The 16108-nt window shown below is 38.3% G+C and overlaps 2 protein-coding genes across 2 annotated transcripts; both read left to right on the top strand.

Annotated features, from left to right (window-relative positions):
• Positions 1-54: 54 nt before the first annotated feature.
• On the top strand, positions 55-3663 carry LOC135797811 (SWI/SNF complex subunit SMARCC2). Its single transcript, XM_065310336.1, is given in 6 exon segments — positions 55-412; positions 475-708; positions 776-1106; positions 1162-1351; positions 1408-1588; positions 1591-3663. Coding segments are annotated over 6 exon segments (2841 nt in total). The 5' UTR covers positions 55-295; the 3' UTR covers positions 3379-3663.
• Positions 3610-7420, top strand: cv-c (crossveinless c). The gene is made up of 8 exons (XM_065310337.1): positions 3610-3646; positions 3969-4192; positions 4701-4772; positions 4838-5068; positions 5141-6016; positions 6070-6398; positions 6451-7052; positions 7115-7420. The coding sequence occupies exons 2-8, from the start codon at positions 4072-4074 to the stop codon at positions 7227-7229; spliced, it is 2346 nt and encodes a 781-aa protein (XP_065166409.1). The 5' UTR covers positions 3610-3646; positions 3969-4071; the 3' UTR covers positions 7230-7420.
• The last annotated feature ends 8688 nt before the right edge of the window (positions 7421-16108 follow it).

Here is a 16108-nt window from a genome sequence, read left to right as displayed (position 1 = left end):
TACTCTAGTGAAGTTGGTATTGCAGCACGCCGTGGTAGATGGCGCCCTCTACAATGCACTCGCCGACGTCAAAACCGTCGATGCCGCTTGTTTCTTGCGTTTTACGTGCGGTTCCTCCAGAGTTAACTCGTAAATTTGATCATATTTGTGCAGTTTGTGGGTTTTCTATGGTACTAATTGTGTAGGCTCACGGTATAGGGCCGGTTAACCATAGAAAACAATGCTTTAATTGCGTGTTTGTGCTTCGACTCTCAATTACTTCATTTCGTTTCGCCGACATCAACCGCCACAAAAAATGATTGCGTTTGGGCCGAAGAAGGACGGCAGTCCCAACAGTAAATATTTCGAATGCCCTGAGACTTTAAACGCTCTGGGAGCAGTAAAGATATGGCTGCAAAAGAATGCAAAGAAGGTAAGTTCATGGTTAATCCTAGGAATTTGTGATAATTATAATCATTTATTATTTGTGTATAGAATATCCAGTCAGATCCTTTAACCAACAATTCACTATCTGCACTGGTTATTCAAATGCTGCAATTCCAAGAGGACACATTGGGCAAAAATGCTGCCAAACCACCAATGACCAGAATACCAGTCAAGTACTTCATGGATTTTAAGCCTGGAGGTGGTCTTTGTCAAATACTTGCAGCTGCATACAAATTCAGGGTGGAACAGGGATGGAGAAAATTTGAATTTCAAGTTGGCAAAGTAAGAAATTAATATTTTACAAATAATTTATTTGTTTTATCTAATTATTTTAATATTATTTCAATAGAATCCAGCCAAATTGGACAAATTGATTGAAATGTACCAGTCAATTGAGAAAGCTCTCATACAAAATAAACTCTACACATTGCCAAACTGCTTCATCAAGAGTGAAGTAGAGAAAAATCTCGCCACCAAACTAAAGGATATTTTGAAACGTCGTGGAGGACAACTTGTTGAATCCGAAGCAGCCGCCACTCACATTCTCTATCCACACAGTGATCCACTTGATGAAGAATATGCCAGACCAGGAATGAGGCAGGATAAGATGATGATGATGCATTGGTATTATTTTCCCGAGTCCTACGATACCTGGGTTAATGCCGAGAGTATTCTTGATGGTAAATTATTAAAATTTATAATTATAAACCATTTTTAACTAATAAATTTGTTTAGGAATGTCGTTAGACAGCCCATCACCACATAGCGGTTCCTGGCGCGTCTCCTGCACATGGTTACTTGATTCGGACCAATACAACGAGTGGATGAGCGAAGAGGACTACGAAGTCGACGATTCCGGCAAAAAGAAGATTCATAAGATGCGACTATCTGTCGAAGATCTTATGAATCCTGGAGATGATAAACGGTTGGTATATATTTTTAAATAATTGGAGCGTTGCGTTAATTATTTGTTTTTGACAGAAGAAAAATCAAGCGAAAACATTCGCCTTCGCCTCCAGCTAAGAGTGGTAAACGAAAAAGCGGCCGTTCACCTGCTATCGGAAAGAAATCCCGTCTTGACGATGAAACCGAAGACCTCACGAGAGAAATGGATGACCCGATGCCAGAGCCAAATATTACTGAGGTCAATCCACCGGTTGTAGCACCGCCCCAACTGGTAAGAAAGATCATGAGTTGCAACCGCTGAAAGGCGGTTCAATTACTGATTTGGACGAGGCAGACGAGCGAGGTGAAGACTCACAAACTGGTAAGAACTCCGACACTACCACCCAGGATGATGGACAGGAAGATAATGTCACAGAACAGACGCATCATATCATAGTCCCCTCGTATTCTGCTTGGTTTGATTACAATTCGATTCATGAGGTCGAAAAACGCGCGTTGCCGGAGTTTTTCAACAGCAAAAACAAATCGAAAACTCCGGAGATTTACTTGGCGTATAGAAATTTTATGATTGATACGTATAGGTTGAATCCGACTGAGTATATTACGAGTACTGCGTGTAGAAGGAATCTCGCTGGCGATGTTTGTGCGATTATGCGTGTGCATGCTTTCCTCGAACAATGGGGTTTGATTAACTATCAAGTTGATACTGAATCGCGACCAACTCCGATTGGTCCGCCGCCTACTTCACATTTTCATATTTTGTCGGATACACCGTCTGGGCTACAGCCGGTTAACCCGCCGAAAACTCCTCAACCTAGCGCCGCGAAAACGTTGCTTGATTTAGACAAATCTGCTGATCCGACTAAGAAAACGGAAGCGGGCGAGACTATTTCCAGTTTCGGTTTGAAACTTGATCAGTACTCGAAGAAACCCAGCGCAATGAAGAATAAGAGTGCTGCGTCCATGGCTAGGGACTGGACAGAACAGGAGACTTTACTGTTGTTGGAAGGTTTGGAGATGTACAAGGATGATTGGAATAAGGTTTGTGAACATGTTGGGTCACGTACGCAGGATGAGTGTATTTTGCACTTTTTGCGCTTACCAATTGAAGATCCGTACCTGGATGATCCGGAAGCAGGAGGTGCTTTGGGTCCTCTTGCATACCAACCGATTCCGTTCAGTAAGTCAGGGAATCCTATCATGTCAACAGTTGCGTTTTTGGCTTCTATCGTTGACCCGCGTGTTGCGGCAGCCGCTGCAAAGTCGGCAATGAATGAATTCGCTAGTATTAAAGACGAGGTACCCGCGGCTCTAATGGATGCTCATTTGAAGAATGTCGAGGCTTCTTCAACTGATGGCAAATATGATCCTGCGGCTGGTTTGGCTCTGAGTGGAATTGCAGGCACAGTTCCCGAAAAAGAGGAAGATGACAAGGTTAAAAAGGAAACCGATTTAAAAGACGATGAGAAAAGCGATGGCGAACAAAAGAAAAATGGAATTGAAACCCCAGAAGAAAGCGAGAAAACACCTAAGTCGGAAAAAGACGAAGAAAAGGAAGAAGCTATGGAGGTGGATGTCAAACCGGAAAAAGTCGTACGTGACAGTGAAATGCAGAGTGCCGCTGCCGCCGCTCTTGCAGCAGCCGCAGTGAAAGCTAAACACTTGGCAGCAGTTGAAGAGCGCAAAATAAAATCGCTGGTAGCTCTACTTGTTGAAACTCAAATGAAGAAATTAGAGATCAAATTGAGGCACTTTGAAGAACTGGAAACAACAATGGAACGAGAACGCGAAGGCTTAGAATATCAGCGACAACAATTGATTACAGAAAGGCAGCAGTTCCATTTGGAGCAATTGAAGGCGGCAGAGTTTAGAGCGCGTCAACAAGCGCACCAGAGATTGCAAGCGGAGCAGGGTCAACAATGGGCGCAACAACCGCCAGCTGCACAACATCCAACACCGGAGGTAGCGGCAAGCACCACTCCAACGCCGCCATCGCCGCAAGCCGCTGCTGTTGCATCACCGGCAGCGGGCGCTCATCATATTTAATTCTATCTATAAACTGATAAAAAGATTTGTTTTCTTTTTTTTAATTGTATGTACTACTATAGTTTAGAGTCGTATAATTTCACTACACGCGTTAGAATATTTAATGTGTGAGTTTTACAAAGGTGAGGATCTAAGATTTGAATAATGTACGCGAATACTTTACATATAAATTTTTGATTCAATTCCATAAACTGCGTACGTAAATTTAGTTTTGTGTTGGTACAAGTTTCATTTTTACAACACAAATGGCGAAATGATCGCAAATAAAGTAAGTAGAGTTGTGAATTTTAGCAAATAATTATTGTTCAGATACATAGCTTCTCTTGTATCAAACGCCGTGTGGTAGAAATGTAATCTATTCGAGTTTAGTATTTCCAATACCGTATTGTGCCGAACACAAACAGCGTTCGCTCTTTTCTCTCGCACGACAAGCATCACGCAAATAAACGTGTTGGTAGTGGTGGTGGTAACAGGTGGGTAGGTCACGCCGGCCGCCGCCGCCACCACCGCGGCGTATTGATGAGCATCCTTCGCCGCGACAATTCATGCATAGATCGCCTTTGAATATCATCTAATTATGTGTGGCTGAGTTGCCATGCATGAGCCATCCTTTCGCTTCCAGGTGAATAGGCAGCCGGCGCTCGCGCCACCAGTCCGACGAACGACACCTCCGGTGGCGGCCGCTGGCCCGAGATGTCCATCCGTATTCGCGAGTACAAGTTCTTTCGGAGTCTTAGTGTTAAAGTGAATGACAATTGGCCGGTGCGCAAGGCGGAACAGATATGGAAACAGTTACGCGCTCACAAGATTGCAGGCAAGTGCTGTGAAAGAATCAAATTACTTGTTTAATGTAACTTTAACGAGAAACAAGATGGCCGACATTAAAAATGTCCCTTTGTAGTTGATTCCAGATAATAGAATCTGTGTTTTGATGCGTAATACTGTTGTGAACGCGTGTTTAATTCTGTAAAATTTGCCGGCTTTGTCTGTGTAACAGGAAGCAAGGAAATAAACATTTCAGTGCTTTCAATTGAGCTATAAATAACGTTTAATGGCCGCCATCTTGTACAGGTGGACGGGAATCAAAATATTTATACAACTATCAAGTTCATTCGGTACTGTTGTCTATTAACTGCGCTTTGATTTTTATTACAAAAGCTATCAATCAAATATTTTTATTTTACGATTTTGTGATTGATTGAATCAATCAAACTGGGATAGCTGGCATTTGTAGAAATATTGATTTGCTTTGCTATTTTTACATGTTCATTGTTTGGTTCGATGCACATCGCACATTGTCCTGCCGGCGCGTGCACACACAGAGATCGAAGCGTTGGAGGCATGCAAATGGCTGCGCGCTGCAGGATTCCCGCAGTATGCCCAGCTTTACGAAGGTAGAATAAAACAATGCTTCAATGTCACCATTCATTGTTCATATACTCGTTGTTCTCGCGTGTAGATCAGCAGTTTCCGGTCGATATCTCGGCCGTGGAGCAAGACCACCCGATGTTGGAGGCGTCCGTGATGAAGTCGCTTTTCCGGAGGTTGCAGGCGCTTAATAGATGCGCTAATGTACACCAGCAAAAGCAGACGGAGGCTGATGAAGAGGAGGAAACATGCGCGCTTAGCGAAAATTGGACCTATCAGTCTGATGTTCGAAGATGGTCCAGGGTGGATCAATTAGAAATGCGTATGCATCTTTTCCCTAAAACGATAAATTTGCCTTTGGTTCACTTTTCAAAAGTTTTTTTTTATTTCTTAGCGACCAATATTGACGAATGGCACAAGAATGTCCTTAAAAAACAACAATCTAAGCATCTTTCAATCCGTGATAAGTTGGGGATTTTTGGGTCAAGTAGACATCGCCGGGGACGCGATGGGGCCAGTGAGGGTTCACCTGTGCTTGATTTCCTCTCACGGCAGATCAGTGGAATGAGCACAAATGACGCGGCAACCAGCGGAGATAAAGTGGCACCTTTGGAAGCGGATTGTGCGGATTACAATAGCCGTTATAGAAACCGGAAGACACGATCCTTTGATCGCACTGACCGATGGACCAGTTCTCCTAGTCACAATGCTAATCAGGATAGAATTACCTGGCGGGCTTTATCCACCTCCGAAGAATGGGACGACGAAAAATTTGACCTGGAAGAAGGGGGACGACCAATTTTCACCTTAGCTTGTACGCAACTTCATGTTTTGCGGAAATTAGCATTGTTGAAATTGACCGCCCATATGGAAAAATACTGTCCCACACATCGCACTGGTTGGAATTGGGACCTGCCGAAATTGATGCGCAAAATCAAATCACACGCATATCGTGAAAAGAGTGTATTCGGTGTACCTTTAACTGTTATCCTTCAAAAAACAGGTTCTGCACTCCCCAAAGGCATTGAGGAGGCTTTGATTTGGTTGCAACAGAGTGCGTATGATCAAGTTGGATTGTTTCGAAAGTCTGGGGTAAAGTCACGCATTGCTAATTTGAAGCAGTTGATTGAAACGCAAGCTGGGGATTGCCTCAACTTTAGCGAATATCAAGCACATGACATTGCAGATGTAATCAAGCAATATTTCCGTGAACTACCGGAAGCATTGCTGACCAATAAACTCTCAGAAACATTCATGTTAATATTTCAATGTAAGTTTTGAGTACAAACTTTGATTCTACTTGTATTAATTTACTTTTATTAGTTGTACCAGAAGAAGAACGGCGGCAGGCTGTACTATGTGCACTTTTACTAATGCCTGACGAACATTGTGAGATTCTTTTGGTCCTTTTGAGATGTCTCACGAGCATTGCCGAAAATTCCGTGGTGAATCAAATGAACGAAAGTAATCTGGCGGTTTGTTTTGCACCATCTTTGTTTTATTATTCTAATGCAAACACGGCAGCACGTCTACCAGCTTCATCAGCATCTAACACAACCAACACAAATGCGCATGAGAAAGAACTAGCCGAGCACAAGGCAGCTCATGATTGTTTACTTTATTTCCTTCAAAACTGCAATAATCTTTTCAAAGTAAGTTTTACTTTTAATTTTTTTAATTTTTTATTATGAGAGTTTCTTGCAGATTCCTCGTGAATTTCTTCAACAGTGTGCCTCCAGCGAAATGAAAGAAACAAGTGTAATGAAACTTTCAGAATTAGGTCTAGACAATGGCGGATGGAAAGGATACATGCAGGACTGCCAAAACGTGATGATGCGAGAATCACGAGAAAAGGACTGGATCTATATCCAGACGTACAATCCAAAGATTGAGATTTCGTATAAGAAAATCAGTGATGGGTACCCGCTGCGCATGTGGAGATTATGTTGCGAGATTGACGCTCCTCCTGGAGAAGTCCTGTACCGTATTTTGAAGGAAAGGCCCAAATGGGATAAAGAGTTGCATTCAACGCGGACCCTGTCGCAGATAGATAAGAATGTCGAGTTGTTTCAGTATGCGCGAAGGAATGTAGGTCCTTTGCCGATGGAGGAGTATTGCGTTGTGCGCGCATGGCGTACTGATCTTCCGGGTGGAACCTGTCTCATTATAGAAACATCTGTGGAAGATCCAGAGGCGGTAAACATTCCAAATAGTGTGCGAGGCATTGTCCTTGCCTCGAGGTATCTTATTGAAGTCTACGGAGGCAATAAATCTAGACTCACGCACTTTTCAAGAATTGATACAAGGTACAGTGGTTTTGAATTTTTATTGGTTGAAATATGAGTGTTGTTATTTTTCATTGTTACAGAGGTAGAATGCCGGAGTGGTATCATAATAATTACGCCCATATATGTGCAATCAATATCACCAACCTGCAAAAGTCCTTTAAATCAAACGGTGCAAGTACCGCCGGGCAGAACTAATGCGATATATACTCCCTTTCGTCCTTTTTACATGGCCTTTTTGGCAGTCATATTCATGCTGTTTATGCTGTAATGATGTGTAGCCAGCCACGCTGAATAAACACACAAATTGAATGTACCAAATCGTTAGTTTTAGATTATCTTATTGTAGGCAAATGTATGAACATTAATAAATATTATTGATAATGAAATCAATTATTGCTCGTGCAACAGTGCCGAGTGCGCATGATCCTGGCTCGTGCTAAGCTGCTGGCTGGTTGTGACGACTGAGCGTCAGTCGGTGCTGCGCTACGGTGGAGCTTGTACTTGTGTTATTCGTCATCTGAGCAATTTTATGGACTTTGTCAGATCCACGCCATTTATCTAGCTCGAAAAGCTGGAAAGCTAAGTCGTAAGCAACGAAGGCAAAAATTGGGTGGATTTATTTTCGGCGCGCGCGTGTGTGCCGTCGGCCGCCGATGGTCGGATCGTTTTTAGTGGCTCCTAATTCAATTGTTAATAAATCATGTGTGTTCCCATGTGGAAGGCTTTCAACGCAAAGGTTATTAAGTTATTTAATTACTTGTTTGTGCACTTTAGTACCTACTTCATGGATGGAAGAACATGGGAGTAAATAACATTGAGTAAATTTTGTCTTTGTTTTTGAGTACGTTTTTTATGTTTACATTTTATAATACTTTATTTTTACATATAAGTTACAAAGAAATTGGTAATAAAGTAAAGCTATGAAGAAACGAAAAGGTTCTTGATCATACCCCAAGGCGAAACATGTAATTAATGTAATTAATCACGTAAAAGTAAGGTATTACACAATTAAGTAAACATTTACTTCTGTTTAATTTTACAGATAATATCGCTTAGCTTTTGCGTTTTTTCAGTGCCTTGCCCTAAAAAAAGTTTTTGCAGCTTTTGCATTAAAATTCTTTATTATTTTCCTAACTCGTATAACTTATGGGTTTAACCCTCGGGAAACTTACAAAAATGCCCTTTTCGTGTTTTTCGGTCGGGTAATTTTGTGTTTTTGGTGTTTATCGGACGAACGCCATGTAGTAGGGCAACCGTTCATTAAAATTCTTTAGAATTTTCATATATTACTTATGGGTTTAACCCTCGGGAAACCTAACAAAATGCCGTTTTTGTGTTTTTCGGTGGTCTAATTTTGTGGTTTTTGGTATTTGGCAGACCAACGCCATGTCGTAGGGCAATCGTTCTTTCACCAAATTGTAGGTATTAAAATTCTTTATAATTTTCATATATAACTTGTGGGTTTAACCCTCGGGAAACCTACAAAAATGCCCTTTTGGGGCATTTCACGCGATTTCACAGGGCAACCATTTTCACACTATATTGTTGGTATAAAAATTCTTTATAAATTTCATATATTACTTGTAGGTTTAACCCTCGGAAAACCTACAAAAGTGCCCTTTTTGTGTTTTTCGCTCGGCTAATTCTGTGTGTTTTTTATTTTCGCAGGCGAACGCGATTTCACAGGGCAACCATTTTTGCACTAAATTGTAGGTATAAAATTTCTTTATAATTTTTATATATAACTTGTGGGTTTAACCTTCGGGAAACATTTCAATTTCGATTGAATTTTTTTGTTATAATTTTTTCGGTCGAAAAACAGAGTCAAACTTTTTTATTAAAAATTTTTTGGTTGAATTTTATTGTTAAAACTTTTTTGTTCGAATTTTTTACTTAAAATTTTTTCGATCGATTTTTTTTACTTAAAAATTTTCCGTCAAAGAACAGGGTCGAACTATTTTGTTAAAATGTTTTTCGATCGCAGATCGGTCGAATTTTTTAGCGATTATTTCAAGCACAAAAAGGTCTACGAAAAACGAATGCATTTTTCTCTAAAATTGTAAGTCTAAACGGTTAATATTATCAAAATTTTATTATCGATGTAGAATTAAAAATCTCAGGTTTTAGATTTAAAATATAATCTAAATTAATAGTTCCATGCATAGTTCGAGTAGAATTCTATTCATGTTCTGCACTACCACACTGAAAGTATCAGTGTTTATAAACAAACATGTTTTCTTATCCCGTGCAATTTTTGTGCGATCGCCACGCGGTTGGCTTGTGCAGTCTCATTATTGTCGTCAGGTGGTCTGCACGCACATTTTCTTCATTATTCTTGAGTTGCTAAATGCATCTTTAAATGTGCGCGATTAATGTACGGGGTTCGTACCACGCGGATTGGGCATACTCAGAGGAAAAGCGTGAGTGATGTTCCGTCGGCCGTCGTATTCTTTTTGTATTATACACGTATTTCATCGTTTCTACAATGTGCATAATTAAGGTCCATACAACTTATTGGATATACCAAAACGCAAACATTTATTTTGCATCAAGGTACGTTCTCGCATTTCTTCAGCCAACTATTGCAATCAACTTTTTTGTTGAGCCTATCGCGATAGCAACACCGCGTGACCGCGTGGTCGTTTCAGAGCGCGCATTCAGTTCCATTCCGGTTACCGAGCGGAACACGCGTGTTCATCGTGACTGTTTTATTTCTCCCTATTATAAATTGATCGTAAATCGATTTATATTCAATAAGTAATCGATGACATTTATTAAAATTACGCGTGAACGGAATTTCGCCAGATAATAAGCACGAGTGAACTACTGTCGGTCGTCGGGAATATTTTTAACTTGGATTTATGTTTAATTCGAATAAGTAGTCAACGGATGTGCCCGGAGAAGAAGTTTACACTTACTGGAGTTCCGAATATTCATCGCAGAAGAGTTGCAAATGTGCGCATATTTTAAGGCAAGTCTTCCGCGGCATTTAATAGCTGTCGATATTTTTCTATATAAAAAATGTTTGTATTTCTAAATGTTGTCAATAAAATAAAATTAATATCAATTAATATCTCATTCATATTTGTTTTTGGTATCCTCCTTGACGTTTTCAGTATATGAGTGTTTCACACATACAATATAGATATTATACGTGTGGATCGAGTGCAACATATCTGAGTCTTGTGTTGTTGTTTTTAAAAAGTTGAATATAGTAAAAACATAAATAAAAGAATCAAATATAAATGATAAAAACACTCGGTGGTCGAGTGGAGACGTGCACCTGCTGGCATGCTAGAAGGCACGGATCGAATCTCCGGTACAGAAGGCATTTTTCTCAAATATAAAAATAACAGGTGTAATTTGGGTTGCATATGAAAACTCAAATGAAGTATAATAGAAATTGCAATACAAGTGAAGGCAATATGAGAAGTAAAAAAGTAGTAATTGGAAAAACGGAGAACAGAGAAATAAGAGAAGTAGAAGAAGGAATAGCAGAGGAGAGTAGGAGACAAAAGGAAGAGAATAGAGTAGAGAAGAGGAGGAGATCGAAGAAAGAGAACAGGAGTGGATCAGATTTTTAAATTTTTTGGCACGTGTCGTTATAAGACAGTCTACAGGTCGATCTCCCATTGCGTCCATTGCTCCCGGCCCATCCTACAGCTACGATGTCTCTGCGCTTCATCCCCGGAATTATCAGGCATATCAACAATTTTTATGGTGGGGGATCACCCCCAGAGAGAGGGAACTCCTTATAAGGACATCCTTTTAAGGACTTGTAAAAATATTTCTAATTCTTAAAAATATTCTTACAAGTTCTCACCTGTAGCTGAAATGAAAGATGGAGTACACAAATCATACAGGATACCTTAACAATTTTTATAGTGGGGATCATCCCCTGAGAGAGGGAACTCTCTTAGAGACCTGTTCCTGAAATGATAGAAGGGGTACATTCAAAGCAGAAGACATAATATTTCTTTACATTTCTTTATTAATAAATACATTGTAAAATAAAACAAGTTTAGATTTTACAAGTCAACAGAATTCATGCAGCCGTATTGAAATAGGACTTCCGACCTGCTTAGCCGCGCAAGCAAGCGAGTACCACTTCTAGCGGGATAAAGCAATTAGCAAAGTAAATTTTTTTGTGATTGAAAAGGAAACAAATATACAGGGTGTTACAAAAGAAAATTAAGTACAGGAAGTTAAATTCTAATAACAGTCAAGGCAAAATTTTCAGGGATGTAAAGGAAAACGATTATACAAGGTGTCACAAATAGAAAATTCAACCATCAAAGAGGAAAACATCTGAACACTACAAATATTGCTCGTTTTCACCAGATGCTCCGGGAAACTAATAAACAGAGTAAACTTAAAGTGCAAAAAAGCCCTAAAACTACAGGAAAGTTTTCAAGGACACAAAAAAGTAAATATACCGGGTGTTCCAGAAGGAAAATCCCAAGTCTAAAACAAAGAACACTCAAAACTCACAAATAAAGGTGATTTACTTAGTACTGTTAGGAAAACTAATATACAGGGTGTTACAAAAGGAAAATTTAAAAATCTACAAATATGGTCAATATTCACATCATGACGAGAGAAATTTATACCGAAAAACTATAAAAATATATTTTAACATAAATTCAAAGATTTTACCCGAAAATCATCGGAAAAGTTGAGTAAAAAAGGTGCTACAAGAAACACTTACATTTTAATATATTGTGTATATATTTATCATTTGATGATAGCATCAACTTCATAAGGTAACCGACGGGTAAAGCATCATCATAAATTGATAGAACATCCGGCGAACAACATCCAAATCAGCAGACGGCAAGCGACGGCGCGTGGTAATACAATAGGTAGGTATATTCGACAAAAATAACTAGTTACTTTTAATATTAAGATATATGGAGACTATGATAGCGAAAAACTATTCAACGTACAAGATTTTATTAGATCAAGAAGAAACTTTTGAATTTAATAATGCAAAGGAGTGTAATTCGATAAAAACGTTCAACGAAAAGAGGAACGTGCCGACGGTCGACGGTAAAGTGAGCCTGGTCGACCACACAAATATTGTCATTTTAATAATCCTCAGATACTTTTTAACACAGTGTTTGTAATAATTAAATTATGCATGTTATTTTCAAAAACAGAATCTTAAGAATTCTGATAAAAATGCTACCATGTGTTTATAATCTACAAAATTAATATCCTTCAAATGGAATAATCAATTTAAGTTAAACCGTCTTAACTTTACGCGAAAAATGTGATTAAACACCTACCAGTGCATTGATGAAGAAATTTTAGATCCAGGAATATATCTTATCAACTGAAAACTCGCGCAGAGATTAAAGGACACTTATTTCTCACTTAAGAACACTCTAACCGCCACAAATCATCAAACAAAACAGGCACACATGCTCGTTACGAATATTTTTCTGATGACGAAAAGAATGCACGACGATTAATTGAATAATTGAAGTCTGAAAACGCGTGGCAATTACAGAGACGCGTTCGCGGACCACGCGGTGAAACGACTGCCGTGTGCGCTGCGAGAAACCAGGTACAAGGCAGGTGCGTAGCAATAATATGCGTCAGTCAAACAAAAAAGTTGTTTATATTCAAACGTAGTGGTAAACACGTAGTTGAGAAGACAAAAGTAAAAATTCACAATACTGAAATAACACACATACACGAAATCTACTTTTACTATCAATATTTCTCGGCATTAGAAAAAATGTATTGGTTTTGGGATGCAATAAGGATGAAAAAACACAGGAATTTTTAATTTACCAGTACAAATAAATAATTTATTGTTTTCTAATTGTCTTCATATAAGTTTACTGTATACCTACTCGTAAGTTAATTAAATAATTAATTGATGTTTAGAACACCGCGACTAATTTAAATATTCTCTATAAAATAAAGTATTAAAATAGGTAAAATGAGTATACCATCGTAGGGTGCCCTGAACACAAGTCACTTCTACCGCTACCTTCGTACCGTGCCCTGAACACGAGTCACTTCTACCGCTACCTTCGTAGGGTGCCCTGAACACGAGTCACTTCTACCGCTACCTTCGTACGGGGCGCTGAATACGAGTCACAATTACGCATCTGGGAAAATTATTCTGAGTTAACTCTAACACCCCGTTCGCGTGTTATACTAAAAAAACTATAATTCCTAGCGCAACGAGTACTAAGACGCACACACACAACTTTCAATATAACTCGCGTTGCGGAATTTTCTCGCCATAAATTTCAACACAGTGAGATACAGAATTAAATTCCGCATCTGGAAAAATTATTCCGAACATACTGTGACACCGCGTTCGCGTATTATACGCGTATTATAAAGTGCAAAATACAAAAAGAAAAACAACTAAATAACATCATTTCTGGAGTAAAATAATGGGAAACTAGTACACAGGGTGTTGTAAAAATCAATACAACGAAGCAAATTTAAAACAGAAAAAACAACAAATAACATCATCCTTGGAATAAAATAATGGAAAATTAAAACACAGGGTGTTGCAAAAAGAAAACAACATCTTTTCCAAGGAAAATGCAAAATTAAATGAGGAGAACAACCAAATAACATCATATTTGGAGTAAAATAATGGAAAATTAAACTACAGGGTGTTAGAAAAAGAAAACAACATCAATACAAAGGAAAGTGCAAAGTACATAAACAAAATCCACTAAATAACTTCATTTTGGGAATAAAATAAAGGAAAACAAACCTACAGGTTGTTACAAAACAAAAATAACTAAAATATAAAAGAAAACAAGATCTAAAGTAAAACACACTAAATAACTAAAACAATGGATTGACATCAATGAAAACATATACTCATGGTTGTAGCTCCTTATATAATATAAAGAAAATACAAAGTTCAAGTATAAAATACTAAATTATTACCATATTATAACAACATATATCACCGTACGCGCCCGTGAACACTAAACACTGTCGACAGCCGATAAAATATATCACGATTTACCGAATTGAACAAACCGTCGAGATACACGAACCTACCAACCGCCATCGCACACGGACTCGAACAAACTGCAAGCAACTCGGGTGCATGTTCTTTAAAAGTTCTTTATACCCAAATACAGCGCACACAGCGCCCAGTGCAGAAATCAATTCAAGGTTGCCACCAATTATCGAGTTTAAAAGACAGGATTGAATTAATACTTAAATACAAGCGCAGATGCTACAAGTTAGAAAACAATAAAAAGCTTAACATTGGCATATCGACTTTCCACCGTTCTTTCTCTTATCAATTATTTTCGCCACTTTCAATTCCAAAACAAAAGCTATTAATGAAAATATAACACCAGCACAATAGAGATAAAATATGCCTTTAACATGCGCTAACGTCAAAACAGTCGCTTTCGTTTGTGGTAACTTGTTATCAAGATACTCCAATATATCAAAGACTTTGTTTGTCAATAGAAAGATATCCCATTCCCATTTTGTATATAATCCAAATTCCTTACATTTGAGAATAATATCGTTTAAATGCGGTAACAAATGTACATACACGGGTGGTCCAGTGACTTGGATGGTGCCGAATGACTTTTGGTAATAATCTTCCAATCTTTGCACGCTCTTCGCCAAGGGTGTATAGTAACTGTCCAAAAAATTCGACACTAAGTGGAAAAATCAAAAATTATTATTATATGCAAAGTTTTTGCTTGAATTAATGACAAAATGTTACACGTACATTTAATGCTGGTATAATAATGTTGAAATGCATATTTCGAGTACAATGTCTTGGAAAGGCTTGTCCCCTGGAATTGCTTAACGACATTACGGGAAATCAAAATCTTCTGTGTATACTGCAAATAAAAATCATTAATAAACCAAAATTACTAATAAAAAACTAGGTTTATCTACAGTAAAGGTTTGATTTCGCGAGACATCAAGTTGGAGTAGCGTCATAGCTACAGGTAGTTCTGACCGTAACAAATCGTCAACTGTGCGAATGTTATCTTCATATTGTGGAATAATCAACACGCTAACAACGCCCGATGCAAACAAAGCCGTATAAAGTACAATTACAATTAAAAGCATAGCAACCACGCTTCGGGGACGGTTACTCCGAGGAATCTGTGTATCATTCAAACCTTGCATCAAAAACATACCACCGATAGACAATAACCTTGGGCTTCTCGCCTTTCTAAAGATTGCTTTCGCCAGACTAAAATACAACGCACCAAATGCGAGTGATACAAAAATAAATATCCATAAATTGATTTCAAATACTTGAACAAAACGCAGCCAGTGATCGTAAATTCTGTTGAGTACAAATATATTATTTATTAAATAATCCTAGTAACGTTATAAAAAATATAAACTTACTTTGGTTTTGGGACAAAGAAGGAATAATAAACTTCCGTCAACGGATACGATGATGGATAGGAATAAATATTAGGATCTGATACAATCACTTTACCATTTAATAAAGGAGCATAAAGTAATTGAAATCCTTTAACTTCAAAGTCCAAGTTCAAAGATTTCGCAAATACTGCAATTAAATTTTTCTCAGTGCCATAATGAGAGCTATTGATTGTATAATCAAATGGAATGGTGTTAATTTGCGACGGAATGTATACAATATTCATCCCTTCATTTCTTTTCCACCTCTCAAAGAAGTTTCCAACATCATCACCATCATCCGCGAATTTATTAGTGGTAATACACCAACTGTTCAAACGTCTCTCTGAGAGATACGAATTAGTCGAATTTAAATTAGTAAAACCGTCGACGTGAAAAAATCGTCTTGTTTTGAAATAAAAATAGAGTTGAGAAAAATTTGATCCAAAAAATTTGTAATATTAACGGTTTCCATTAATATTATCGCTTTAAAACGATAATTTCCGTTGTGGAGAAAACATCCCTTCAGCCACCAAGAATTTAAATATATATTGTCGGAATAATCATGTAGAATGTAATGAGAACAGCCAGGATAGCAGGCGGTCGGATTCATAACAATAGGATTTGAATTATTAAACAAGGTAGGAAACTGATATTCGGATTCATTGTATGGGAACACCATG

Source organism: Atheta coriaria, unplaced genomic scaffold (assembly GCF_025399875.1).
Source record: "Atheta coriaria isolate IRGN ID8LTWV9N9 unplaced genomic scaffold, Caltech_Dcor_3.1 hic_scaffold_8_pilon, whole genome shotgun sequence".
NCBI classification, from domain to species: domain Eukaryota; kingdom Metazoa; phylum Arthropoda; class Insecta; order Coleoptera; family Staphylinidae; genus Dalotia; species Dalotia coriaria.
This window is presented reverse-complemented; position numbering and strand designations above follow the sequence as displayed.

What these genes read in the sequence shown, in the direction of transcription:
- cv-c (XM_065310337.1), top strand. Translation starts at nt 4,072, where the DNA reads ATGTCCATCCGTATTCGCGAGTACAAGTTCTTTCGGAGTCTTAGTGTT. An exon ending in ATTCATGTTAATATTTCAAT is followed by an intron (nt 6,017 to 6,069) that starts GTAAGTTTTGAG and finishes TACTTTTATTAG; the next exon opens with TTGTACCAGAAGAAGAACGG. An exon ending in ACTGCAATAATCTTTTCAAA is followed by an intron (nt 6,399 to 6,450) that starts GTAAGTTTTACT and finishes AGTTTCTTGCAG; the next exon opens with ATTCCTCGTGAATTTCTTCA.